Source organism: Amphiprion ocellaris, chromosome 21, assembly GCF_022539595.1.
Source record: "Amphiprion ocellaris isolate individual 3 ecotype Okinawa chromosome 21, ASM2253959v1, whole genome shotgun sequence".
NCBI classification, from domain to species: domain Eukaryota; kingdom Metazoa; phylum Chordata; class Actinopteri; family Pomacentridae; genus Amphiprion; species Amphiprion ocellaris.
In genome coordinates this window covers 15,426,530-15,454,416 of record NC_072786.1, presented here as the reverse complement: position 1 = coordinate 15,454,416, position 27,887 = coordinate 15,426,530, and the positions used below count along the sequence as shown (strand labels likewise).

The window sequence follows — 27,887 nt, the reverse complement described above, 5'->3', positions numbered from 1 at the left end:
AATAATTTAACCCCTAACATTGTATTTCCCCCCTTCAGTAGAAATTTATACGCAAACACCTGCATGCGACGCGTGTCTCCACCTTCATTTTTTTCCTCTGCACAGTGAGAGGTGGCTATTTCGGCGGTGTAATGTGATGTGTGGGAGTATTATCAGAGCTGTAGGTATGACAGACACACAGCCCTAGAGCTGACTTCCTGGAATTGCATTTTGTTGGCCGTCTCCAATATGAGACCTGTCACCTCGCTCCCTCCAGGCCATACAAACCATGATTGAGGCATTTCTGTGAGGTGTCACTATCAAGGGTACACGCTTGTGAGGCTTTTTGTGTCTCTGTCTGTCGGCTTGCGTGCGATTGGAAATAGGCTGGTTTTCATGCTGATGAAGAGTTTTATGCATTTTCAATCATACCTCCCTCCTACCGTCTCACCCCTCCTTTTTACTCTCTACATCCTTTTGCTCTCACTTTTTCTTGCTCACTTCCATCTTCTGTATACTTCCCCCTTTATCCCTCTCTCTGTTTTTTTCCTAACCTCTCTCCTTCCCACATATCTTCACCTCCCATGCCTCCCCTTCTCCTCCCTCTCTGCTGTCCCCCTGTCAACACTGTCATAGCTTGGGAAGCCCTTGAGTGTATTACAGACCTCTCACCACTAGTTCTCTTTATGGCACTTTCTCTTTTTAAATTCAATCAGGCTTCAATGGAGCCCCCAGAACCATTTCAATTTACTACCTGGACGCCACAGGATGGAAAGTCCTACGCTAACATAAAGGTCTAAATGGAATTGAAGACTAAGAGAGCGAGAGAGAGGAGAGATGGAGGAAAGGTGTGGCGGGGGGGTATATTGAAACTGTGCCACAGAGATAACAGCAATGGAGTGGTAAAAATAGAGAGAGGCAGGGGAATTAGAGGAGAGAGGGTAAGAGAGAAAGATGAGGGAAAGGGAAGAGTCTGAAGTGTTACAGGGGATAAGAGACCAGAGATGACAGCAGGGGAGGGAAAAAGGAGTGAAATGAAGGGTGGGAGATAGAGAGGAGGAGATAAGGGTATACTGTAATAAGGAGAAGGGGTGATAAATAAAAGTGTTTTTTTTTTTAATCAGAAGAAAATGTGAACTGAAGCGGCTCACCTAGCAACATGTTTGAAGGAGCACATCAACCTTTAGAAGTCTATGATGCTGTGCTGCGCCACTACACAGTGCTGGAATGTGTTGGTCAGGAAATATGAGGGAAATATATATAACACAACAACAAACTGGAATGGAAATGTAAGATGAAACTAGTTTTCTGTCGCTGCAAAAACAGTCTTTATATATAACTCTGACATTTCTTCACCCGTGGCCATTGTATCTTGGAGGAAAATATTAAAAACCATTGCCATTTCCTCACAACAATCCTTTTGACCTCGACTTGCCCGCTTTCTTCAGGGCAACTTTCCATTCACTCTCCCCTATGGACTAAAGTAGACTCCTCTTGTCAATCCTTGCTGCCAGCTCTTTGTGTGTTGTGTGCAGGTTAAGTGTTTTTCTCAGTAGTTTTCAGGCGAATTGAAAAGTGCCTTTGCACTTAGCTCTCCCAGGGATAGGTGCCATTTCAGGCTTGCTGAGTCATTCAGTGAACCATGAGTGTCCTTCGGTGGCTCAGAAGTATATACCATCACCATCAACTCTGATTAGAAAAGATTATAATGTGTGTGTGTACGCGCATGTCAGTGTGTGTGTGTATATGTCAGTGTGCAAAGGTGAGAAAAGATGGGCGTAACTCTCATTCCGTCGGCTTGGTTGCCACGCTTTATCTGTTGCTCTCTTACTGCTTAACAATTTAAAAAGTTAGATTTGTGTGATGACTTTCTCCAAAGGCAGAAATTATGAATCAAGACATCACAGGCTCAGATAAGCTTGCCTTAGTCTCTCTTCTCATGACCTCAGCACTGACATACAGTGTGTACTCTTTTCGTTTTGCCTTTTGTCTGGCTCTGTGTTAAGACTGCTAAACCATACTGTGGATAGTACCTTTAATTAGGTCCAAATTCTCTCTCTGCCTCCTCATCCTTTGACCCGAGCTGTTTCAGATCTTGCAGAAACTGAGAAGTAACTCACACAGAGAAATGGCAAACACATAAAGCATAAGCTGCAAGTTTCTCACGCAGAGTCACCTTGATATACTTATGTGTGCTTCTCCAGCTTTTCACTCTGGTTTTGCTTTTTGAGTCCAAATGTGAGTTTCTATTGAGGCTTTAGTCCATGCTAGAATTCTAAAAGGTAATTGAAATGAGGAAAATTTGCAGCATGCTTCTTTTAAACGTATCTGTTAAACTGAAGGCTAGGGACACACATTTTAGACAGACTTCTGATCCTATAGCCGGCCATGCTAACAACACATAAGTGGGTAAGTGTTAAAAAGAGGCACAGTAAACATTGTTCCTTATGCTGATTAAACTGTTTCTTGCTACTGACACTTAATATTTGCTACAAAATCAGTTTGGTTAGATTAGGAATATTAACAACAGGTAAACACATGGCTACACAGCAAACATCAATGATGATATTTACTTCTTCACAGTGGAATCGAATCATAGCGGTTGTATATCAACATAATGTCATACCTGATCTCCCCGATGGAGTGACTTTTTCACTGTTTTCAATGTTATTCCAGACGCTGGAAACAGCTGCTCGGCTGGAGCAGATGTCCACAAGTAGTCGCACCACTTTTATCAGTCCAGGAAATCTGTCAGTATTTATTGCCACATCTGAAATGTTATTTATACACCGAGCTAATCAGTGCCGATTCACTTCATCACTTTAGTTTGAGTGTTGTTGCAAACATGTAATCAAAGTCCTGTTGCTTCTCAACGTTAGCATCTCCAGCTCCTCTTTGCTGACAGACACTCAGCACTCAGCCTCAGCATCAAGTAGCTAGTTAAACCACCAGACACCTTTTGCACCACATTATGCTGCAGAGTTTGTCAGCACAACACAACTGCCACAGTGAGCAGTTAGACAGAATGGCGGTAAGACAACACACCTGTAACTCCATCTCACCACACAATAAGACGTCCCAACCTGGTGGCACAGCCAGGTACTACTGCAAATCTACAATGCATTTTCTTATTCCCTTGTCTCCTGCCTTATTGTTTGAAATATTTTTAATACATTGCAATATTAATGACAAATGATTGATTAACAATCATTAAAATCCCCAGTGCAGGTGCTCTTGGATAAGCCATCTATAGTGTTTACGGTACACATAGGAGTCAGTTCATAAGCAATTTATGTGTAATTTTGGGCATGAATAATTGTTGGTGTCAGTATTATACTCCATCGGCTTTATTTTTTACTTTTTGGCTTACTTTCACAAAGCAGTCCGTTTTACCTGTGGGAGGCCACTTAGAGCTGCACTTATTAATCAGACATGTTTTAAAAGGAGGAGATGAACACTTAAAAAGCATTGAGTAGGCTACAATCCCACCAGATACAGTTTTTGTCTGCACCTGCCTATCTGACTAGAGAACTGTGTGCAATTGGTGCTTGTTATTAGGAAAATAAGCATTTGAAGGAAGGCACCATACGCCCATACACCCCAGGCATGAGCAGTGCAATCACCCGTCTCTCTGTCTGTATTGACTGTCATTGTACAGTGGGCACAAAAGCAGTAATTTAGGCCCAGTAGCCTCCCATTGTGACATTCAAACATCTTTGCCCTTCTGTTTATCATGTGAGAGAACTGAACCTCCCTTTGCGTCCCACCTACCTCCTCCATTCAAAGGACAGTACATGAAGAAAACACAAAAAAGGGCATCAGTTATCTGCCATTAAAAGTGAATAGGAGATGTGATGTCCACAGGGAAGCTCTGCAAAAACTTCACTATTAAATGGCAATAGCTAGCTGCAATTAGTGGTTGGGGAGCACTTCATGTTTCAGCAGATGATTCCAAATGTCTAAACCTAATCAGACTAAGATTAAAATCTACAGTTTATATTAAGAAGAATATGATTGTTTGTGTTTGTCACAGCTGCTTTTTGTGCCATAATGAATGATCTTCACCATCCAAATTGCAAAGTTGTAGGTCTTTCCAAAACTTTTTTTTTTGCCATTTACTTGACAGCAGAGACAGCCCATTATATAAAATTCACTTAACTCAAGTGACAAACTCTCAGGAATAAAACGACCTAGACCACTGAAAAATCGGAGGCTGTTGTGAATGGCAATGAACCGGCAGTGGACAGGTTTGTACCCCTGCTGCTATGATTTCCTTGCCTCAGGCAGCACGCCAGGGAAAGTGGGTATCTTTGAAACTAAGTTTCCCTAGATTCACCATGCTACATAGAATCCCTTACACAGACAATTTTCAATCTGATAATTTAAAAAATGGGCAGCAGGTATGAATCAGCAGTAGACCAAAGTTCAGTAATAATATCTTCAACAAACCAGTTTCTCTATTAAGAGTACATTTCTTCTCCATTGCTGAAATGACCACATTTTTGATTCTAATTACCTCACATTACTTCCGACTAAATGACAAGTTATTGGTAGCTTAAGGCTTCAGGTGGCAATTTAGGATCAAAGAATACATCTGTACTTAGCTTATACACTGTATTATTGAAAATACTTTGACTACATTATTCTTAGAGAAAAGACTAATGAGAGACAAAGGATTGGGGGGATTAAAAGAGAGATAGAGAGATGGAAGGGATGCTCTAGAAAGATGGAGGAGTGCGCCAGTAGCAGCAGTAAGGTGGCGATTTGTCTTTGAGGCTCTGTGGTGTTGATGTTGGCAGCGTCAGCTAAACAAGGCCATCTCATTTCCTGTTGTCTGCAGGAAGCAGCTGTCTGCTACTGCTACTGCCGCTGCTGCTACTCAGAGCCCCTGGTCATCAATCTCCCTGTTTTAATTGGTCTGCGCCACACTGCGACAGGCCAACGCACACACACACACACACACACACACACACACACACACACACACACACACACACACACACACAGACGCATGCACATATATTGAAAGAAATATGTGCAGAGATGTTGATGTGAATGCAAGGTGTACATGTGTGAGTGCACACCCATGTATAGACATAATGAACATCTGTTGTGAGTATACAGACATACACCTGCTTGTTACTGTGTCAAACACTGGTAATCACTAATGAACTGCTCTCTGATTTTCCAACATTTGCACTTAGTTTGCGCTGTTTCATTTCTGTGCACTCCATAGATTAATAATGTTCTTGATAACACTGCGTGTTTGCTGAATTCTGCTAACATCCCTAGAATATACATTCATATAGTTTATTACATTGCTTCGGGGAAACAGCCTTCAAGTTGTTGGCTGTCATGTATTTTTTAAAATTATTTCTGTCCAATTTTACAATCAGTTTTATTAATGGCATTGCTTCTGCTGTGTAGGAAAAAGAGGAGCCTTAGTGTTTACACCTAAATACTGCTGTTTCTCACACGTGAGATCCACTGCAATCCAGTGCTACAGTTTTGTCAAAGTTATTGAAGTCTTAAAGATGCGCACAAGGTGTCAGTGCCACCCATGTCAATAATAAACACAGATAGGCATACTGGAGGTTTAGCAGTTTACAGCAGTATTAAGTTTAGACAAACAACAGCATTATCCACTGGTTAGAAGGCAAATTTGTCAGTGCCCGAAAAAGAACAGCAAGTAACAAGATTAGGAGAGAACATTTGGCTATGGGCTCATGGCGACTATTTCTGGCGTTCAGAGATTTTTATGTCTGTCAAACTACCCTGCCAATTGAAAAATGACTCTTTAAAGGGTACCCAATGTGTTCAAATGTGATGCCAAAGGGTCCTGACAAAGCAGCTGTGATGAGATGGGAGTGAGACCAGGCTCGATTTACAGCTGTAAGCTCTACGTTCACATGGAGCTCTGGTCATAATTAAATTCTAACAGGCTTTGCTGACAGCAGACATTTTGGCTTTGGCACGGGTTCAATTTCGAACAATTACATTTACTCTATTATAATCAAGTGTCCCAGTAAGAGATGACAGTCACCCAGTAGCCACTGCAAGGACCCTGAAAATGAATGGATAAATTGAATTTAGCATTAACTTATTTACACCTTCATATTTCCCACTGTGACATGTAATACCATACTCAGTGAAAAAGAACTTATTAGAAAGCAAAACTTTCATGAGCCAGTTATGTTGGTGAGTAATTAAAACATACGTATTTCAGTAGGTTTTATCCCAACATTTCAAAACTACTGTAATATCCATATATGCATTTTTTTTGTTAGATTTTCCCCATTTAAGTTCCGGCAAAGGTCTGTCTCATGGGTCCACTAACAACTCCAGAAAATGTTTGATGATTTTTAATTCATGACACTACATGAAGATCAAGCTTTTTGCATTGGTGTCTGTGTTAAAAAAAAAAGTAATTCAGCTCATGTTTGACACCGATCAGCTATAACAGTAAAGTTGGGTATGCAGTATGTTTTGACATCTTTTGGCAAAAATGCTATACTAACCTGTCAGCATATTGTATTTTAACTGATCTGAGAAGAAACAAGACTTCTGCACCTATTTTTGTTCTGTTTTAGAGAATGTAGTCTGTGATGGTAGATTGTAGCCAATCACAGGGCTTTTCACCCAGGGCAGGTAAGCTGCTATAAAGAGCATTGAGAGGGTCTTGTGATTGTGCAATAGGTCATACATGGGGGCTTTCATTTGGGAGAGTGGAGTTCAAATCCTAAGCATATCGGCAAATAAATGTTGACTTTTAGCGTGACTTCTTTCTTTGCACATTCAGAGCGTTAGCACATCTGGTGGGATTAGCTTAGACTGAAGAGGAAAGACGGAAGAGCCACATGAGAACTGTATATAGAGTAATTCTGGCAATCCTTTTTGTTTTTTTAAGGCCTTTTCCACGTCTGTCACCAAAACAGCTCTTAACCATCATGTTATCAAGACAATGATGGTTAAGACATGGACATCTGTTCCAGCTGTAGGTTCCCTATGGTGTCTGGCACCAGGATGTTGGCAGTGGATCATTTGTGTCCTGTGAGTTGCAGGTTGTGGCAATGGGCTTTTATCGGTGCTCGATGGTATTGAAATATGGGGAGTTTGGAGACAGGGTTGATGCAATGGGCTCGTTTTTGTGTTTCTCAAGCCATTCCTTATCGGTTTTTATGGTGCGGTAGGGTGCCCTGGGATAGGCCACTGCTGTTGGGGAGTGCTGTTGGCATGAGGGGGTGGAGGTGGATGTTTTGGTGGGTAGTACATGTCAAAATAACATCTACATATTTGCCAGGACCCAACGTTTTCCAGTAAAACATTGCATTATAGTGACATGATCAGTGGTTCAACTGTACCTGCTGTCTTTAGAAACATGTTTAGCATTATGGTATCCTTCAAGAGCATTTTTATAGCGGTTGTCTTACATAGACTTTTATCAAATGGAAGTCTGTAGCAGAGGTTACTTTAAATTGGGGAGCTTTAGCGTGAAAACCTTTTTCATTCAAATGTACACAACTAATCTTTTTTCAATGTGCCATGGGGTCAAGCACAAAATAATGGGAAGCAATCAGCGATAATAGATTGTATCAGAGTGACATTCCTTTCCTTTTGTCATCCATTGTGGTCAATATTGAGTTTGTATACAGTAGGACTACATGAGGTTGGCCCTCTTTCCTACATTCTATTAATCTTGCTCCTCCAAGTAAAGGTTCTGATTATAATGGCCATTTATACCTGCTGCTGTAAGCATGTGGCCACACTCAGTCGCCTAATTTCCATAATGCATTTGCATCTTCCTTTCTTTCTTTTTTTTCTCTAACACAAAAACATGCCCCCACACCCACCCTTGCACACACACACCCCACCTCACACACACAGCAAACACACACACACCGAAAGCCTTCAGCGTGTGTGATGCAGCAACGGGGGCAAGAGCAGGGTATAAACAGCAGGGAGTTTGGCAGAGGTGTGGGCGGTGTGTGGGAAGACCATATGCATTCCACCGGGGACTGATGAAAACACATGCTCACACACTTAATCACGCACTGTATTGTCACATGAAAAAACAATTCACCCATCTCTTTCTTGCTTATTCTTCTCTCTTCCTCGCTCCTATCCACACAGCAAATCCCGTACAGGTTACAGATGGTACATACCAACTGGAATCTTAATTCTTTCTTAAAACCTATTTGTGATAAAGAAAAAGCATCTTCTTTCAACTGGTCACGCAGCCTGAGCTGGTAGAGGAAGCTGACACAGTGCCATCCTGTGGCGGTGGTGGTGATGCTTGTTTGGAACTGAAAAGCAGAGCATATGTTTTTAAAAAAATAAACCTTGTGGATCAGTCCACTAGCCATAGAGAATGTGATTTTTTTTTTCTCATTAATGATTTTAATTGTAAGTTTTTTAATAGAGTGCTAGAACTTTGTACCGTACTTTGAAGTCTCTTGAGTAGGTCTTTACATTCTCAGGTGTGACTTCGTTTATGTACCACCACTGTCAAAATAATTAAGTAGTGTGTATTGGAGTGTGTAATATTCCCAGAGGATCAATATTGCTTGTGCAGTTGGATAACAATTAAAAGCCTCCATTCTCGCATTTATTGTCTGATCAGTTGGAATGGAAGCTAATGTTGGTTGCGCCATAAAACCCATAAAGTGTCCCCATCCATTAAAATCCTTTTATGACTCTGAAATTCTCCTCAAGTGACTGAGTAGTGCAGCAAGTAAGAATAATAAAGATAAGTGCTTTCAAGTGTCTTGGATGCGGTGTATTGATGTGCTCTACTGACATGTGGCTGCATGTTTTTATGTCCGTCTGTGTGTGTGTGTGTGTGTGTGTGTGTGTGTGTGTGTGTGTGTTAGTGTGACAATCAGACCAACTGATTTAGTATGTGTGGCGGACGCAGATATGCACGGACACACACGCCTGCACTCGCTCTGCCTCCTCCCCTCTCAGCTGGCAGAGGTTCAGTTTGTCCTGTCCTTGGTGTGTGACAGGTCTTTACAGAACAAGCCTTCCTCTCTGGGCAGCGAAATCAGAATTCACCATAGCTGATAGGTTCGTGCCTGAGGGGAATTCTGGGAGATTTAAAAATGCTGAGTCCCTAATCGATCTCAGCACACTCTTATTCTGCTGTCTTTCTTAAATCTTTGTCTTTATCCCATTTCTCTTTCAGCATCATTACGCTGCAGCAGATGGAGATAGATGATGGGATCCCAACCCTTTCCATTTAAAGAAGCATTTGCTACCTTAGGTTTGGTTTCTTGTGGGAAATGAATTCACAACTGCTGCCGTAAAACATCTTTGTCTCTGTCTGTTCTAATTTGTTTTAGCTATCTTAAAAAAAATCTAACAGTGGCTTCCTCTGAATTATCAGAGTTATTAGAATGCAGGAGATTCAGTCATTAGCCAAATTCCTGTTAGAATAAATACATTACGCCTGTCAGGAATGTTATTTCTTAAACTACATACACATAGGGCATGGCATCTACAATTATCCAGCGTCAGACCCCTAGGGTCTGACATCTGTTTCCTAATGACAGATAATTACATGCTGTCATGTGCAATCATCTGCAGTTGCTGCTCAGAAACTGGGTTTTGAGTGCAACCATTGACTTTAAGGAAATATACATAGCTATCGTGACATCACCCACTGGTTTGTCGATTACTGTTTTGAAGTCTCGACGTTGGCATTATAGCCTGTGGCAGCTTGCTGGGTTTTTTTATAGACAGAAGTAAATATATGCACAAAAGCATGGATCAGATGTAGAACCTGAGGTAACTCTGCATGGCCTTGGTGTATCTACTTGTTGATCACAAAGTACCTTAAAGCATAGCCTGCTTTATCATGTATTTTCTTCTAACTGGGACCATAATGTACAAAATGAACCATAGGCTGCATTGAAACAGTTATAGAACTCGTGCTTGAGAACATAAACACATTAGGAAAATGTTTACTGAGATAATAAATCAAGCGAGAGGCTCTCGTAGATCTGTATACAATCCAGTTTTTTGTTTTTTTTTTTGGAGTCAGAATAGTCCCCCTCTTCTGCCCATTAGAAAGACTACACGTTGAAGACACCTGGCTGCAGTTTGTTGCCCCTCAAGTAGTCTGCTTCACCAGATATAGGTTGCAGGTATAAACTTGCTCCTGGCTGTTTATTTCAGGTGGCTTTGTCCTCCCCTTCCGCTTTCTGCATGTTCCCGTTTTCCACAACAGTTCCACCCAGCACTATTTTGAGGGAAAACCACATGTTTAGCTTAGCCTCGCTGGCGACAACTGATTGCAAACAAGCTAGAGTGTTTTTCCCTATAGCAGGATGATAGTGTGGTGCAGCCAGACCATTATGTTCAACAGAATGGGCTGGCAAAACGAATCTACCCCTTGAGTGCAACTGATGCAGCCATGTTGGATCCAGAGGAGATGATGCACATTGAGGGGAATGCTCAGATGCACACTCTTTTTGAATTTGAATTGTACGCGTGTGGTTTTATGAGTCTGCTTGTGCACATGCATGTTTTTGAAAGCGTATTTGTGATGACTTCTCGGCACCTGTGTGAAGTTGTTTGCGTGCAGGATCTATTGTCTTCTGAAGCCAATCTTCCACAACAACAAATTGATCACCCAAGTTGTTCTCTCAACTTGAAGTTACTTTCATCTTTGATTAATCTGTAAATTATTTTCTCAATAGGTGGGTTAATCATTTTCCCTATTGAGATAATCCAAAAAACAAACTGGCGCCTGATGTTCTTTGTGACACAAGCAGTGCAAAACCAATAGATATTTAGTTTATTATCACTTAAGACACATAATAAGATGAAAAATTATGATAAACCCTTTATCAAGTTACTCTTTCAGTCAACTTATCGATTAATTAAACAACTGGTTCAGCTCTGTTTACATTGCCCATTACAGTTGCAGGTAGTTTTTGAACACATTTCAAGCTGAAACCATGATTTTTATTTCATGTTACAGTAGACCCATTGTTCAGTCTGTGAGGGCAGTACAGTGGCCTGTTGTTCGACAGATTTCAGTCAGACTGAAGCTCCATATTGTCAAACATCTGTTCTGCTTTAGTATAAATGAACAGTTTTAGTATCAGCATATTATCTACAGTATGTATTTATCGTTACACTGATCAGCAGCAATAATTACTATAATCAGTGAATCAGTTTGTAGCACCACAAACTCTCTCTCAATCTTGTTGTCCTTTCAGTAATCCAATGTAATTGACACCCACTATTACAACCTTTGGTGAATCCTATCCAGTGTGTAAATGTCTGCCACTGTATTTTTAGGTCAATTTGAAATAAGGTGTTTATGTGCACGCGGGTAGATTAGCAGAATCTTTAGGAATATGTATATTTCACACACAGAGGCAAATCCACACTGTGATGCTGCTGCTGCTGTCTTTCCACTGCTTCCACAGCGTCTCCTTAGCGACTTGGCTGACACCTCCACTGCATACAGCTGCCATATGCTTGACTGGTGTGTTTGGTTGTCACCTCACAATGAAACTGACGTTGGACATCAGGTCCAATTATAACAGCATCAGAAGCTCAAGCGAACACTGTTACTGCATTCTTGCGGTACAGAAAGGAATGATAGCATCCTGTGAGTGAATAATAGGTTTTCAGGTAAATGGAGATCATTTAAGAAGGCATGTGAGTCATTTATGGATTTGTCTAGCATTTAATTGGCTTTTATGTCGCATGGTAATCAACTGAAGTGGGTTAAGCCTGTGCAACCATACAGGCATATTTATTTCATTTACAAAAACGGGACACAAAGGATGTATTTTTCTTTTATAAAACATTGTTAACTTTCCCCTTTAAAACATGTCTGAAATGCACTTTGGCTATTTAATATAGAGAGACTAGAGTGAATGCAAAAGCGTTTTCCACTGCTAATAAGGAGGGAATTCAAGCCAGACAAGTTGAGAATCTATCAGACAAGGTCATTTTTTGTTGTATTGTGCAGTAGCTCACGATAGCTGTTGGAAATGACAGTTTAGACCAATGTAAAGTCAAGCTCTGTTGTAGCCTAGAGAGATCAAATGAGTCTTGCTGTCGTTCTTCAGTGAGAGGTCAGCGTTTTTGTGTAGGAGCCTTGGCTCAGTGTACGCGTATCAGCAAATGGCCTTACGCTGCCTGCAAAGATAGTACTGTTCTGAGTTTTAGATAAGTTGATGGCTTTTGAATGGGTATATTTGGATATTTGTGTGTGTGTCAACTTGTTTGGCGTCATTTGTTATCACCACCGTCATCATCATCAGAAGCTGTTATTCTCTCTACAGTGTGTCGTGCCATCAGCCAAGCAGACGTTGGGAAGATGTGGCTGTAATGACAATAAGCCGGGAGAGATTTTCTTTCAGGATCCATTTGGAAATCACTGCTCTTCTGTGCTTTTCCCTGTTATTTATCCATTTGCATTTTAACCACGCTCTCTGCTCTGTATTCCAATTGATTTCTCTAAATCCACTCAGAAAGCATTTTGTTTAATGCATTTTCTGTACTAAACTTACACTCTTAAAATGTAAATTAGCTGACATGTGCTCTTAGGGCCCCAGCAGGGTCTTTAGCCCAGTTACCTTGGCTAAACTTCCCTGCATCGCCCATGGGCTCAGTATCCTGGAGAAGGGGCCTGCGGCTTGGCGCCAGATGGCCGTCTGGATAGACAAAGCCATTTTACTGCCTTGTCTCTGCTACATTACTCAAACGTTATCGCCCCTGCCTACAAAAATCCATCTGTGCTCACACACCAACTTAAAGATCCATCATCTTGACACTTGTATTGAAACAATGACAATAATGACAGCACGCAATGGATCGCAGAACAACATGATGCACGTTTAAACTGGCAACTTTTATCCTAAGATCGATTTCTGGGAATGAAGTTGTCAGCGAAAATTGTATTTTTCTTTTGTAAAGGAGGAGCATTTAAATTGTGCTCTCTACATATTTATACTGAGAAGCTCTATATCTGGCCCCCATTGTTTTGCAAGCTTGACGGTTTTAATGAGGCCACGGAAGAGTTTTTCCTACTTAACTTTCTGTTGTGGTAGAGTTTCAGTGGGAATCAATGAAGGATTTAGAATAGGTTTAGGTTCCTTGCTCACTCTGTCTCTCTCTTGCTTATTTTGACACACAAGGATGCACAGACACATACACGTGCACGCACAACAGATGCTGATTAGTGTGATCCTACAGCTTGTGTATTTTTCTGCATGTGTTTTTATTTGTATCTGGTCATACGCGTTTGCATGTGTGTATTTACATGCAAGCGAAGGTTTAGTTAATCAGTCACCCACTGATCTATAATCCTGCATAGACTCGATGTGTCCCTGGTTGTCTGCAGTGCTGCAGCCTTTTAGCTTTAACTTCTATTTCACATTACTAAAGCACAGAGACAGGCTTCCAGGCAATGGAGTCCCCTTGCTTTATAAAAATGGCTATGTCCAATCAAATCCCCATCTAGAGTCATCTTTATGGTTTCAGTCATGTATCATGTTCATTTATCCTCAGTTTTCAAGATTTTCTCTCATAAAATGTTTTGTTTTGTCATTGTAGACTCTCCGTGTCTCTCTCTTCTGGAAGTTGAGGCCATACATTAAAGGTCTTGTAGGTCAAAGAATTCTTTTGTGAGGAGTTTGATTTATTTGTGCATTTATATGTGCTGAGCGCTTGAGAAGGCACTTACTCTTGCATGGTTTGCCCCGTGGTGTGTGTGAGACAAGGCCACTGACCAGTGATTCTCTGACAAACGAGGTGTGTATGTGCCTCCACAAACCCATACATAACTGTCTGACCCTATCTGACCAACCAGACACCAGCTTTCTGGGGGAATTCAGAGAACATGCTTCCTGTAGTTCTGACTGGTTTATATCAGTGCTTCTCAAAGTCTGGACCTCAGCATCCGGACCGAATGGCAAATCCATCTGGACCCAGCTCACAGGCTACTTCCTGTTATAAACACTTATCTTAGGAAGTGTAATCTTTTCTGTTTTGAAATATGTTTTCTATTCATCATTAAAGTGTTAGTGACATTACAGTTTAATTACAGATTATACACAGCAGTCCTACCCCCAGATAAATATGGTTTTAATGTGGCTCATTTTCCTTTTGTTGTTGTCATGGTGACGTTAACTGCCGAGGAGAGCGTTGTGTGTTGTTGTTGACTTCACGCATTAATGTTACACCAGAGAATTTACTATCAGCCCCTAAACTGCAGATCCAGAATGCGTGTCTCATTTTTGCTACTTAATTACTGTAAATTTAAATGCATTTTAGTCAGAAATTAAAGTGAACTAACTGTTTGAGCCTCGGATTAGTGCTGGCCCAGTTGCATGAGATGTTAAATTTGTGGTGTAATCACGAGTTCAGGGGTCACAGTGATGCCGCTGATTGCAGAGAAACAATGGCATTTCATATGTATTTTGAGTATCTTGACTGTATATGTGTTTATTATATGTTGTTTTGTTATCAGCATTTGTTCCACACCTCTGACCTTGAATACATTCAGATGTGGACCTTTGAGTAACAAGTTTAAAACCCCCCGATTTATATTATTTATGCTGCAAATAACTTAAATATTTCCAGTTATTCTACTGAATTGAATTACTTGTTTCGTGCTTTCTTTTACATTGTGCTGTACACACTCACATTTGAGAGTTAGCTCATACAACTAAACTCTTGCTCTAATTGCTCTGAGCAGTTCCACAGGAGCAGTTTAGTTTAACTGCCTTGCTCAAAGGCTCCTTTATAGGCATTTGTAGCTTCCAAAAATTAGTTCCCATGACAGATTTTACCCCTCCAATTGATGTTGGACCCACTGATGCAAAGTTACTGTGTTGCTTGTTTCAATCCTGTGTCTCATTGCTCCTATGATAATGTTCCAAACATTTGGGGTGCAAATTAGGCACTATTCACACCTGGTGTGATACTATTGTAATGTTTGTTTGTCTTGCTTGTTTTTCCCAGATTCATCCAGGAGATCGAGATGAACATGGGGCCAGGCCAAGCCAAGCAGTGCCAACTACGAGCTTTCCTTACTTACTACATTAATGACCTCTTCCTCAACCAGGTTAGTGAGCTGACAAACTGATGCCTGTTATGCTGTCTGACGGAGTGCCTTTATCAAACTCAAGGCGATGCCTCTGTGAGACATCCAAGCTTTTTCAGAAAATACAATTCTTCACATTATAAACCTTAGGTATGAGTCATTGTCACAATAAATAACTGACACTCAGTCTGGGTTTAAAAAAAAGTATTTCTACTCTCGTATTGAAAGTCTGTTCTTGTTATTTAATAGCTAGAACCTTTTGTACTGTGCTGTAGATATAAAAAATTACACCAATGCTATTGTGGAGCTTGTTATTCTGAATGTTTTGCTGTACTCCTCAAAACCAATTAAACTAAAACCATAATGGCATAGTGCCGGGGACCACTATATTAAATATTACCTCAGTACAATATCTGCCTTAACTCAACTACATTTTCATTTCCAAGCTTATGGTTCCATATAGTAGGCTGTTTAAATAAGCTGAAGATAAATAAATTTCTTCTTGTTTGCTGGCACATATAGCATCAAACCAGAGAAGATGCATCATTTTCTGTTTTTGTTTGTTTAGTTTCAAACTGCCACAGTAAAGTTACTGTTTGTACAGATGTACTTGTAAATCTGCTTTATGCAAATAAAACTTGGTCCTCAAGTTTTGTCTTGAAAATGTTACTTTTAAGTTGCTTAAGCAGAGTGTTTTATTCAAGTGGCCATCTGGAACCAGGCAGCGTTTTTACATGAGATATACAGTAGCAAGCTAATTTGAATTACAGTGACTGGTTGGAAAATTGACAGCTCCTGGAAACTTCAAATGAAAACTAACAGCAGAGTTGTTCTTTTTAAGAAGAAAGGATAACTGTAGCTTGACTCCAAAAGACGTAGAACTACTTATTCTATGTAAACTTTTGTTACTGAACTGTCAGGTGCGAACAGAGATCAACAAGGAAATTGAGGCAGTGAGCAAAACAGCTGATCCCTTGAAGATTCTTGCCAGTGCTGATACTATGAAGCTGCTGGGCGTCCAGAGGCCCCTGCTGCAGGTAAGAAACATCAGACATATTCAAGCCATGAATGATATACTTATGATTAGAAAACCCTTGTGCAATTATGTTAGCACATGAAGTAAGTGTGGGTTTTCATGGAAAACATGAAATTGTCTGGGTGACCCCAAACTTTTGAATGGTAGCATATGTGAATGGAATGAATGCATATAGACATGTGAGCGTAGACCAGACCAAGCCAGTGCAGAAGTGTCTTAAATCTGTATTAATGCTAACAGCCAGCAGGGGGCGACTCTCACTACAAAAATATGTCTGATTCTATCAAGGTATAAGAGAAAATGACTCTATTTCTCCCTTGATTTGTTACCTCAATTAACATTTTCCTGACATGTTTATGGTCTCAATCACTAGTTTCAAGAGTCCTTCAATACTGCATGATGTTTATTTTGTATTTTATGGTCTCCTGTACAGTAAAATAGAAGATAAAGCAGGGTATGCTTTTTAACCCGTACTACCATGCGATTGCCAGGTCCCTACTTAAATGTTAATCCAATATGTGGTGTTACGGTCATTACGTCCATCTTTTATGTACAGTCTATGGATGTGAGCAGTTAGAGAGACCTAAAAAAACCACCACGCTACCTCTCTGGCACAGTTTCACTCTTTTCCACCAGTTTAGTGGAGGGCAGCTCTCTCGAGTACACTCACCTTGCAGTTTTCTGTGATCTCTGTTGGTTTCAGGGGCAGCCACACTCTCACACATAACCCTCTCTGTTTCTCTCTCAGATCATTATGTCCACCCTGCCACCTATCTCACAGGATCATAATTGCAGTTGAAATAGTGCTTGATCTTTTTTTTTTGAGTGTGTAGCTGTTGCTAACTGGCAGTTACAATGTATAACACACACAGGGACACACACACACCACTTGGATCTATCATTCCCCAGGCAGTTTTCTCCAAAAAGCAAATTTTTGATTACAATATCACCCAGAGAAGTAGAGGGTTTTGGGCTCAGATGCAGTTTGGCTCACTCACACCATGATAGCGTTACTGAATGACCACTCTATCGGACAAGGGATATAACTTCACTGTACTTGTGCTTATTTTTAGGGTTGTCTTTCTGTTTGGTACAAACTGGATGAATGTGTGCCGATACAATTTTATCTGCGTGTGTCTACAGCTGTGAAATTATTCTCAATCAGTTTATTCCAACCACATAAAATACATGTCCGTCCTCATTTGTAGTGGCATGCAGATTTAGTTCATTTTTTTATGTGTTATGTTTTGAGATGATAGTGTATGCGAACTGTGAAATGTACGCTGACACCCCAACGCAATGGAGATGGATGGAATCTCATTTGTGTTACTTGAAATTAAATATGAAAAATCATTTGTCCAGAGAAACTGTCCAAATAAAAAATGTTCAATTTAACTAGAGAACTAGAAACCAAAAAATTAACTGATATTGACTGCCTTATTGACTGCACCACATTTAATCACAGGCTCATGTTGCTGATTTTGGCAGTCTTTCTTATTCAAAACAGGCTTGTGGCAGGTTGAGGATTACAGCCGTGCCAAAGTCAAGATCCAGACAGTTGGCAAGATTTGTCTCAGCTGTCAGATATTCTCGCTGTTTGGTGGAGTATGGCTCTGTGTGTCTACAGTAAAATTTATGTTTTGCATGCACACATTTTTTTTGTGTGTGTTTTTACATATCAGTGTGTGTGCGTCTTTTTGTCCACGCAGTTGTCAAGGAAGACGGTGTCTCAGTGAGGTAGTTTGTTGGTGCTGTGGGTGTTTGTGTAGCAGACCTTGGATATGTGTTTGTAAGTGTGTGTGTGTGTGTGTGTGTGTTTGCTCCGTGTTTGTTTCTGTCAGAGCCTTCCTGTCTGTGCGCTTGGTTCTCTCACAGGGAGGGAACAGCGGTGGCAGTTCATTACAGGGAGAGAGACCGTGGGCGTTCGGAGTTCAGCAGGGTTTGTTTACGGCTCGGGCCCCTCCTTAACGAGGAGTTCAGCATCTTGCTAATTATGCTGCTGTGGCTAATGAGCCTTTCTGCTGATAGTGGGGAGTGCAATAAAACACTCCTTTTGTTTGGGCTTTTTGCCTTTTTTAATTGGGCTGAATAAAAGAGCCTTCCATGCTTCTTCTAGTGCCATTCACATTCTCGGGTCAGGATGGCATTTGTGTGTTTATGGCACTTTTTCATGTGTGTATTTGTAGCTGTGTGGGTACGTTTTGCTACCTGAGTGTGATTGTGTTTTTGGTCTCCAATTTGAGAGCCATCCCACTGTTTTCTTTGATGGCCTGCATCCACAGTGTCACTGCTGTGACAGACTGCTCTCTTCCTCAGTGTGGAGTTTTTGTTCACATAGTTGTCATGAGAGCTTTCGATAAAGGGGTTTGACACCTTTTTATTCAAAAAGTATGAACTGAAATAGGTTTTTGAACTGGATTTACATGAAGTGCTTTATGTCAGGAGCTTCTAGAGAGTCAGGTGGTGAGTCTATCCCGCTCTGTGACTGCAATGGATAATTAAAGATTAATCAGATGCGTGTGTGTGTGTTTTTATGTCTCAGTATTCAGTATGATGGTGTACACACATGTGCCCCCTTGAAGTCCCGTGGTACTTGCTGTGCCAGGTGTTATCAGAGAGAGACACACACCGCGGCATCAGAACCAGCATGGTTGACGGCAGGGAGAGAGCTCAGTATTGCTACACCACATTAAACACTCTCTCTCATACACTTTGGCTGCAGCCACATACGGGAAACCATAGGGGAGCATATTTTATAGACGCATCTGCTCTGCACAACCACTGAAGCACACATTAATGTGTGCAATAGTTTGAACTGGAGGAAGATATTAGCTTTTGTGCTTTTGTAGGTTCTGCAGTGGAGCTGGGGAGATGAGAGCCAAACAGAAATGTAACAGCACATAGCATATAGATGCCAGTGGACACTTTTTTTAAGACCCATGTATACAAATAAAGCAGAACTCTATCGCTGCTTTTTTAAAAGAATGTATTTACATACATATCAACACAATATATTTTCTGACCCTCTGGGATAAGGGTTACTCCAGGTCTATTTTTGCTATCCTCTTGCATCATGGAAAGAATATTTATGGATGCATTACCATCGCATTAACTTTTGGAGTGTACCCATGTTATTAAATATATTTATGTTATATGAATTATTTGACCCTTTGTCAGTGATATCTCTGCAGCAGGAATGGTCAGAGTGACTTTGTGGCAACAGTGCACAAGAGTCAAGGTGAATATCACGCCTTATGTTTGCCTTAACAGTCTATAATAAGCAATACACATGCAGTCTGGGCTTAGGCTATTAAGTTATAATGATATGGGCAATGATTTCCCTATCACTAGCTACCACTGGTGTCAAATACTGCTTTTATATATCATGTACATATATTACATAATAACGATATGATTATGAGTCTGACACTGGCTATATATTGTCCACTCGGAGCAGGAGATAAGGCTGGCTGGGACAGTGTATAGTTCAGTGTTAAAGGTTAATGTCCATTCATGTGTCTGTGTGATAGCATAGCCTTTGCCGATAATTCTCCAGAGGAGCAGAGGTAGCCATGCCATGGATGTCTGGATGTTAATCCTTATTCCCGTTTTTTTCTGACTTTCTTGCTTGATCTCTTCTCTACCTTCCACATAATGTGACTTTAATTATTCCCATTTTTTTCTTGTTTTCATGGCCTAAACTCCAACAGTATAGCAACACGTAAACATGCACGCTGTTAGCCCTAGCAGTGTGATGCTATCTGTCCAGTTTTGGCGTTGTCACTGATTGATTCATTTAATTAGAGTTAGATCGAGGGAAAGGAGTGGAGAGGGAGAGGGAGATGGGGGAATAGAATAGAAGAATAAAACAGGATAGGGAGGGTATGGCCACTCTGCTGGATAGCTCTGGAGATTGGCTCCATTAATCTTGGTAGAACACCCCCCACCCCTCCCCATGTCCTCTTTACACGCTCACTTTGTGACACACTAACATGCAAGCATACACACAATGTGCACATGCAGCCACACACAAGAGCAATGAGGCAAACGCACCAAAACAACAAACAGGTGACCACTTTTCTCTGGCCTGAAGTCAGTGGTGTCGAGCCACCTCCCTGCCCACTCCTATGTTGTGTTTCTGAGAGTCTGAGAGTGCGGATGAATTGTTTGCATTGTGCTTGTTTACTTTATTAGCCACAAGACCACATCAGAGCGGTAATTACAATACCCATTGGCCCTGTCTTTCCAGCTAAGTATCACTCAGCCTTGTTCTAAGTGTTCCCACATAATAGCTGCTAACTGGTTCTTTTATATGTCTATGTTTGTACAGTAGCTGTCTATGCATTTGTTGTTCACACCTGCATGTATTTTCCTGTTTTTGGGTGTTTCCATTAGGGATCGGCTGATACAGGTTTTATATTATGTTATTTAGTATATATATTAGATTTTATATTTATAACTGGGTTTCTTCATAAATTGAGGGTGACTATAGCTGAATGTGTGAAATAGAAATAGGAGTGATTAAATTATCTCCTCTGTTTATGTGGGATCAGTTGAGATTGATCAGTTTGTTTCCTCCAGTTCCATCTTCTGTTCTTCTCTATTTTCTTAATCCTTTACTGGCTTGTCACTTTTGTTGCCCGCTAATGTCCAGATCGTAAAGCATTATTAATCATGGTTTTCCAGACTCTGTTCCAGGTTAATCTGTGGCTGCCTTCTAAGTTAGCCGCTACCCGTTAGCATAGCCTTGGCCACTGTAAGAGTAGCTAATTTCCTGGTTTGTGGCAACAGCTTGTGCTTCTTGTTCAGTTTTTGCAGTCTCTGCTTGAGAGACATTTCTGAGACCACAGAGTGATGACAGGCAGAGAGAGGCGGCTGCATCTGAAGTAGTGTGTTTAATTTATCAATAATTGGCCAAAAAACAATGCAGATACCGATAATCTGGGAAATGCCAAATATCGGCCACAATAATCAGCCAGACCAATAATTTCTATTTCTATTTCTAATTTGTATTCAAACATAACTTGTTCTTGAACCAGATGAAGCCTGATTTCATTCACTCACCGGCAGCTGGCAGAGCACACACTGTATTGCAGATACGTTCAGCTGCCAATGGCCTGCTAATGATGTTGACCTTTTAAATTTCATATTCACATGTAGCTTTGCGAGAGAGGAGGGAGGAAACAGGCGTGCGCACATATACACGTGTTAATTGTGCACGTCCGCACACACACACTCTTCCACCACCAGTAACTGTAATGACACTGACCTTTTTATTTGTGATGATGTGTGTAGGCAGTGTTTATTTGTGAGGGGCTTATCGCTTCTTGTTGATTGGCTCCCTGCTGCCCTGCATATACACACACAGTGGACACGGTGGTGGTGGGGCTTCTCTTTATTAAGGAGACTCTCAGCTCCCAGTTCCCATCAACAGTCGGAGCAATCACAACACAATACACCTGTTAGCTGCATCAGCCGTGCCCTGTGATTTGAACACAAGTGGGAGTGGGAGGGAGGAGGAATCGAGGGTATTAAGGTGGATAGTGTACACACAAATTCGCTGCCCGACCACACACTGAGAGATGAACACCGGCAACATTACCAGAAACAAAAAACCATTCCCACTTTTATTAGTAAAAGGAGATCTCAGGGGAGACTGTACAACTCCCACTTTAATTCTACCAAAATAGGCCTGTTCACAGTAAAAGAAATAACATAAATGCTTTCCCATTTAGTCCAAATGTTTTCTGGAGCCCTTCTACTACATTACACTGGTCTACAAGCAAAATGCTTCCTGGATAACAGTAGTGAAATTTTACAAACTTTTGGTCACTTTTAAAGAAAAAATAAGTCAGAAGTGCCAATTAGCTATAGTTTTCAAGATACAGTATTAGGTCAAATTGTGAAATTTCTTGAAAATTAATGAGAAATCGAGTCCCATTTCAAATGGGAATATATTTGTCTGAGACATAATCGATTTAAAACAGTGATTCCAAACAAGAATACTATCATGTTGAATAGAAATTTGATTGAGCATCATGTATTTGACACATTACTTGCAGAAAACCTGTGTCTTGAAAGTTAAGGTAATGTATTAATGTAGAGATATTTCTTGATCAGTAGCACGAGTTGACCTGTGGATTATAATTCCCATGCAGCCGTTTTCATAACTGAAAAGTTGCCAGGACCTGATATTTCTACGGAACTCTTGTGTTTTTTAACTCTGGAAGCAGATATGCCTCGAAACTGTGTAAACAATGCAGATAATTTCTGTTATATTTGTGGTGAGGTAACCTTTGCATCACAAAAGCGGACTCTAACAGCAATGGTGAGAAAAGCATACCATCTTTATTTTGGATGCAAAATAGGTGACCAGGACAAAAGCTGAGCCCCACATTATTGCTGTAACACATGTGCATCAAATCTACGCCAGTGGCTCAACAAGAAAAGAAAATCTATGCCTTTTGCAGTTCCAATGATTTGGCGTGAACCAACAGATCACACTACTGATTGTTATTTTTGTATGGTACCCCCAGTTGCAAGTGGTATTTCCAGAAAGAAAAAGTGGACAGTGCAATATCCAAATATTCCATCAGCTCTTCGCCCTGTGCCTCATGGAGAAGACCTACCAGTTCCTGATGCACCAGAATCTTACTCCTTGGACACTGATGATGACCAAGATGATGATCAGGATGCAGCTAGTCCTGAGCCATCAACATCAGCTGATCCAGACTTCAGGCTGTCACATTCCTCTCCTGAACCACACCTTATATCTCAGAGTGAACTGAATGACCTAGTCAGGGATTTGGAACTGCCTAAGAGTAAAGAAGAGCTCTTGGGCTCCAGGCTGCAACAATGGAATCTCCTGGAGAGTGATGTCAGGATCTCTAGCTTTCGTGATCGCCAAAAAGGTCTGGTTGAGTTTTTTCTGATGGAAGGTGATCTGGTTTACTGCAGCGATATCAATGGCTTGATGACAGCGCTTAGCATCACTCATGATCCAGATGAATGGAGACTGTTTATCGATTCATCCAAAACAAGTCTTAAAGCAGTTTTACTCCACAATGGAAATGTTTTGCCATCCATTCCAGTTGGTCATGCCGTTCATATGAAGGAAACATATGAAAATATGAAACAGCTCTTAAGGTGTATAAAGTATGAGCAACATCAGTGGCAGATTTGCAGTGATTTCAAAGTGGTTGCACTCATACTTGGGCTACAGGGTGGATATACAAAGTACTGCTGTTTTCTATGTGAACGTGACAGCTGAGCCAGGGAATCTCACTATGTTAGGAAAGACTGGCCGCTACGACAGTCCTTGGAGCCAGGAAAGAAAAATGTCCAACACTCACCCCTTGTTGATCCCCAGCATTTGTGCAATAAAACTTTAACATTAAGTATCTTGAAAAGAGTAGCCAACTAAGACTTTTAATGTTTGTTTTTCACTTAATTGTATCAAATTACATAAGATTTAGCAAGTTTTATCTCTGAAGCAGAGACTTCCCAAAATTTTGTAGACCAGTGTTATCGGTCATGAAATGGATTGTGACTAAGCATCCAGTTCACAATTTTACAGCTGTTAAGAATTATCAAGGAGTGAGGTGCCACAGTGTAAAATACCACTCTTACTCGCAGCAATTTTGGCTGCACTTGAAATGTCCCTTCAATCTCCTTTTCCTTCTTTACCAGGAGACAAAGTTGTAGCAAGTAAGACAATTTGGTGTTCTCCAGAGATGTTTTGATCTTCTGTTCTCATCTTGGTTGCAGTGCCTCATATACATATTTGATATTTAATTAATGCACAAGAGGCTTTTTTTCACATTTTATGTTTTTCAACTAAAAGGGCCCAGATACTGATAAATTCTGTTTTTTTTTTAGTCACCTCAAAGCCTTATTTCTGTTCTGCCTCCTTTCTCAATGCTCAAGGTGTAACAATCCCCACCACCCACCTTCGCCTGGTTATCTCACACCAAACACATGTACTCCTGAGGCTCACACCCAGCTGCCCTGGGCCTCCAACCTGCCTCCGCCATGGAGATGTTCCCTGTTTTACAAATGTGACACAGCTGTGCTTTGTTGTACTTTTTTATATATTTATATCAACATAATAGCTATATATTTTATAAAAATATACATACATGCATGTGCGCTTTGTCTTCTGTTTGTGCTGAAAGAGACAGCATTTAAATGAGCCAAGAAAGCAAGGCTGAGCAGCTACAGCCTTAGGTGGTACAGGTTCACACCAGCCAGTGCTCCCACAGACAGAGTCTCTGTGTGTAACAAGACATAATCTTTGCCTTTGGAGTGAGTCAGTTGGAGAAAGAGAAGTTGAAATGTCAGCTCTACCACAAACATGCCCTTTGGTTTGAAGGAAAGAAGGTTCTGGCTGTGGGCGCCTGATAAAAGTTGTTGCTTGAATTTTTTAAAGCAAGTTAGTACTCCGAATTTGCAAATGACAGTCTTTAATGCACAGTGCTTTGTGTGTGTAAGTGTGTTTATGTGTGTGTGTGAGAGCTCCATATGGGCCTAATGGGGCACAGAAAGGAACATGCGCCACCCACAGAATGCAATCAACTGTATTATAGTTTGTTTTCCACTCTCACATCCAAACTTTTAATCACTCACACAACCCACTGATGGCCCAATGCAGTTCTTGTGAGAAATAATTCATAATAACAATAACTGGTAAGTAATTATCAGAGATGGTGAGGACATTCCTCTCGCTTACGCTACAAGCTAATTAGAGATGTTGTGATCAGTCAGCGTAATCGATGATATCTTTACTGACACATTTTTTGAAAAATTTAATCCATGATAACAAACGTTGATCATGAATTGAAGTTTTACAAAAAAAATAACTGTTGCTTTTGGCTCCAGTCATTGGTCATCACTCAGCACTACAATATTAGATAGTGGTGGCAGCACCAAAGTGTAGTGCACAAGTTTCCAAAGACACAAGGCTTATAAAATGTGGAAGTACTTCAGATTATGGCAGAACAAAAAATAGGTGGTGATGCGTGATGCAGAGGCACTTTACATGTATTTGCTTCTCTGCTGCTCTCTGTGCTCACGTATACTTAGTTTTAATACTGCCAAAGTCCCGATAAAGTGGTTCTCAGTTACATATTTTTGTGTCTGGGTTGTCAGACAATGAAACAAGTATGAAATAGTGACTGAAAAACTGCTCTTTAGAACTACATATTACTTCCAAGCTGCTACAACCTGCGATGCTAACAAACTCACCACACATCAATTAAAGACAAAGGCTATCCAGTTAATTCAGGTATAATTTTATAGAATTCAAAGCTACAACCAAAGTCAGAGAACAATTTCACAATAAGAAGATAAGTTGCTTTAACTGCTCTATGCTCCACGTTACACTTTGCTTAGTATACAACTTTTTCACTTTAGGGGGTTTAAGAAAAGCTTTGATTCCTTTTGCTGAACTGAATAAGATAATAAAACAACTTTTTTGCTTGTTTTTATCATTGTTAAGGTGCCAGTTTTGAAATGTGCAGCATTATACGATGACATACAGATTGTCACAACACAATCAATTTAAATTGAATGGTTGTTAAATTTTTTTGGAGGAACATTAATTGTTCATATATTTAATCGACCAATCTGTAAAATAGTTGCTAGAGTAACCGAAGACAAATAACTATTATTGGCACGTCTAGTAATAATAATGCAAGGCCAGGTGTAGAGAATACAATAGGATCATGGGATGATTATTAAAGTTCGTCTCTGGTCGTTGATTTAACTCCAAAACACTCTTTAATTGTAAATCTCTGTTTATTGAAGTTTATGTCCAAGAAAATAATTACTTCTTGCCAGTTCACCTACGACTGCTCAAACACTGTAAAGCTACTCTGTGCTACACAATGGCAAGTATTTTAAGCTGGAAGTCGATTCTGAACAACAAAAATAATGCGGAAAGTCCCAGTCTGGGGGTCGACCTGGGTTGCTTTCTCCGATTTTTTTGTCATTATGTATAAAATCCTGGCTACATCTTTGTTTTGGAGTTTGTGTTGGTTTTTAAGGTAGACTGCAGTTGCAAGGTGGAGATGCTCAACCATGGTGCTGACTGCTTATTTCACCAGTGATGTGTCTTCCAGCATATTAAAAAAACACCATATGGACATGTTAACAAGGTAAAAAAAAAAACAAACCTTGATTTTCACCGGAGGGGTTCTTTTAAACGGAGATTTGAGTCACTATGAGGATTTAAATGGCAAATCTGAACTCCAGGGTGATTCCCAGGATTAGCATATGTAGAAGCTGTGTATTTCACTCTACATTTGAGTTTATGTGGGTGTGAGTAGGGTGTGTATAATATAGGAGCCCATCTGTAATCGTTCAAGTGTGATATTGCTCTTCATCTCTCAATTAGAACACTTGCAAAGCTTAATGCAGTGTTTGTATTAGAAGCGATGATGGTGGAGGTGAAAGAAAAGATATGATCTTTTAATAAATCAGTTTTGTCCTCCCAGAATCTTATGTACATGCATTTTTTTTACAGTGGCGTTTGTATTAATCCATATTATGACCTAAATCCATATATACATTGTCTTTTGCTTCAGTTTCCCCTTCTTCCAGCCCTATGTCATTTATTAATGTCCAGCCACAGTGAAATATTGGATTTAATTTACATGCTTATGTGTACAAAAAAGCAGACGATGATGATAGGCGTGTTTTTCAATGAGTGCGCAATTCTCTCTATCTCAAGCATTTCTTTTTGAGTCAAAGTTTTTACTGTACAAATGTGACACGTTATTGATGCTTGATTTCTGTGGAAACGAGCTTTGACACGGTGCCATTGTCTCCACTCAGGAAGATTGCTCTTGAAGTAATATGAGCATCGCTCTAAAACACCTCTGCACAATCACAATGGCTGTTTCTGTTGTTCCAACTACTTAGGAACACTGAGCCGTCTTTTATTGCAGAACAATCAGCTGATTGCTTTGCTTCAATTTTAGCAGTCGGAATCTCCTGTGGCACTCAAAACTTCTCATCCTACTGATTTCAGCTGTATCTCTTGAGTGTTGTGTTCGAATTTCAGCGACTTTGAGAAGCCAAACCATAAACAGGAGTGTTTTCACCAAGAGGTTTGAAAGGATTCAGAATAAATAAGTAAACTCAATTCTGGAAGTAGATAAATGAAGATGCATAAAAGTCTAACTGGCATTTCAAAAGCAAACAAGAGTTCACAGACTATGGTGTCTAAAAAGGAATGTATTAAAAAAGCACATCTCACAAGTACATCTCATGTTTCAAAATTCTTTCTAAATCTGCAAAATAAGTCAACTTCCCTTGCCAATATACTGTATATTTAATGTTAAATGTTTCCTTTTGGCCGCTTAATTGTCAGCTGTGCTCTTTTTTTTTTCATTTCGGAGCACCTGAATGAAAAACTCCTAGAGCCCTGGGCTATGCAGGTTATAATATGCACAGCAGTCAATTAGAGTAATTACTTGTGCTTGATTAGAGTTGGCAGCTTTTTATTAATAACTTCCAGGTCATATAGTGAGAACTGAGATGTATGTCTGTGTGTATATGAGAAGGTAGATCAGTGTGCAAAGTCATACTTTTCTTAAAGAGCAAATTATACATCTTTAAAGCGGTAAATACGACCGATTATATACAAAAAGGAAAGCAGATTATTCCTCAATAAATTCTCGTGCACAAGGACCAGTAGTCACTTACGTATGTGACCCCTTTTCCAGTGACATTCAGGCGCTGTCAGAGCTTAAACAAACTCAAACACAAGCCCTCGTACATGCATGCACATACAAAGAAGCA

The 27,887-nt window shown here is 40.3% G+C and overlaps 1 protein-coding gene across 1 annotated transcript in view; it reads left to right on the top strand.

Moving 5' to 3' along the window:
* The window catches only part of exoc4 (exocyst complex component 4), a 146,647-nt gene that overhangs the window by 76,950 nt on the left and 41,810 nt on the right, over window positions 1–27,887 (top strand). Inside the window, exons 12-13 of the mRNA XM_023274626.3 lie at window positions 14,968–15,070; window positions 15,970–16,086. Coding sequence (XP_023130394.1) covers window positions 14,968–15,070; window positions 15,970–16,086 — 220 coding nt within the window. The remainder of the gene's footprint in view (window positions 1–14,967; window positions 15,071–15,969; window positions 16,087–27,887) is intronic.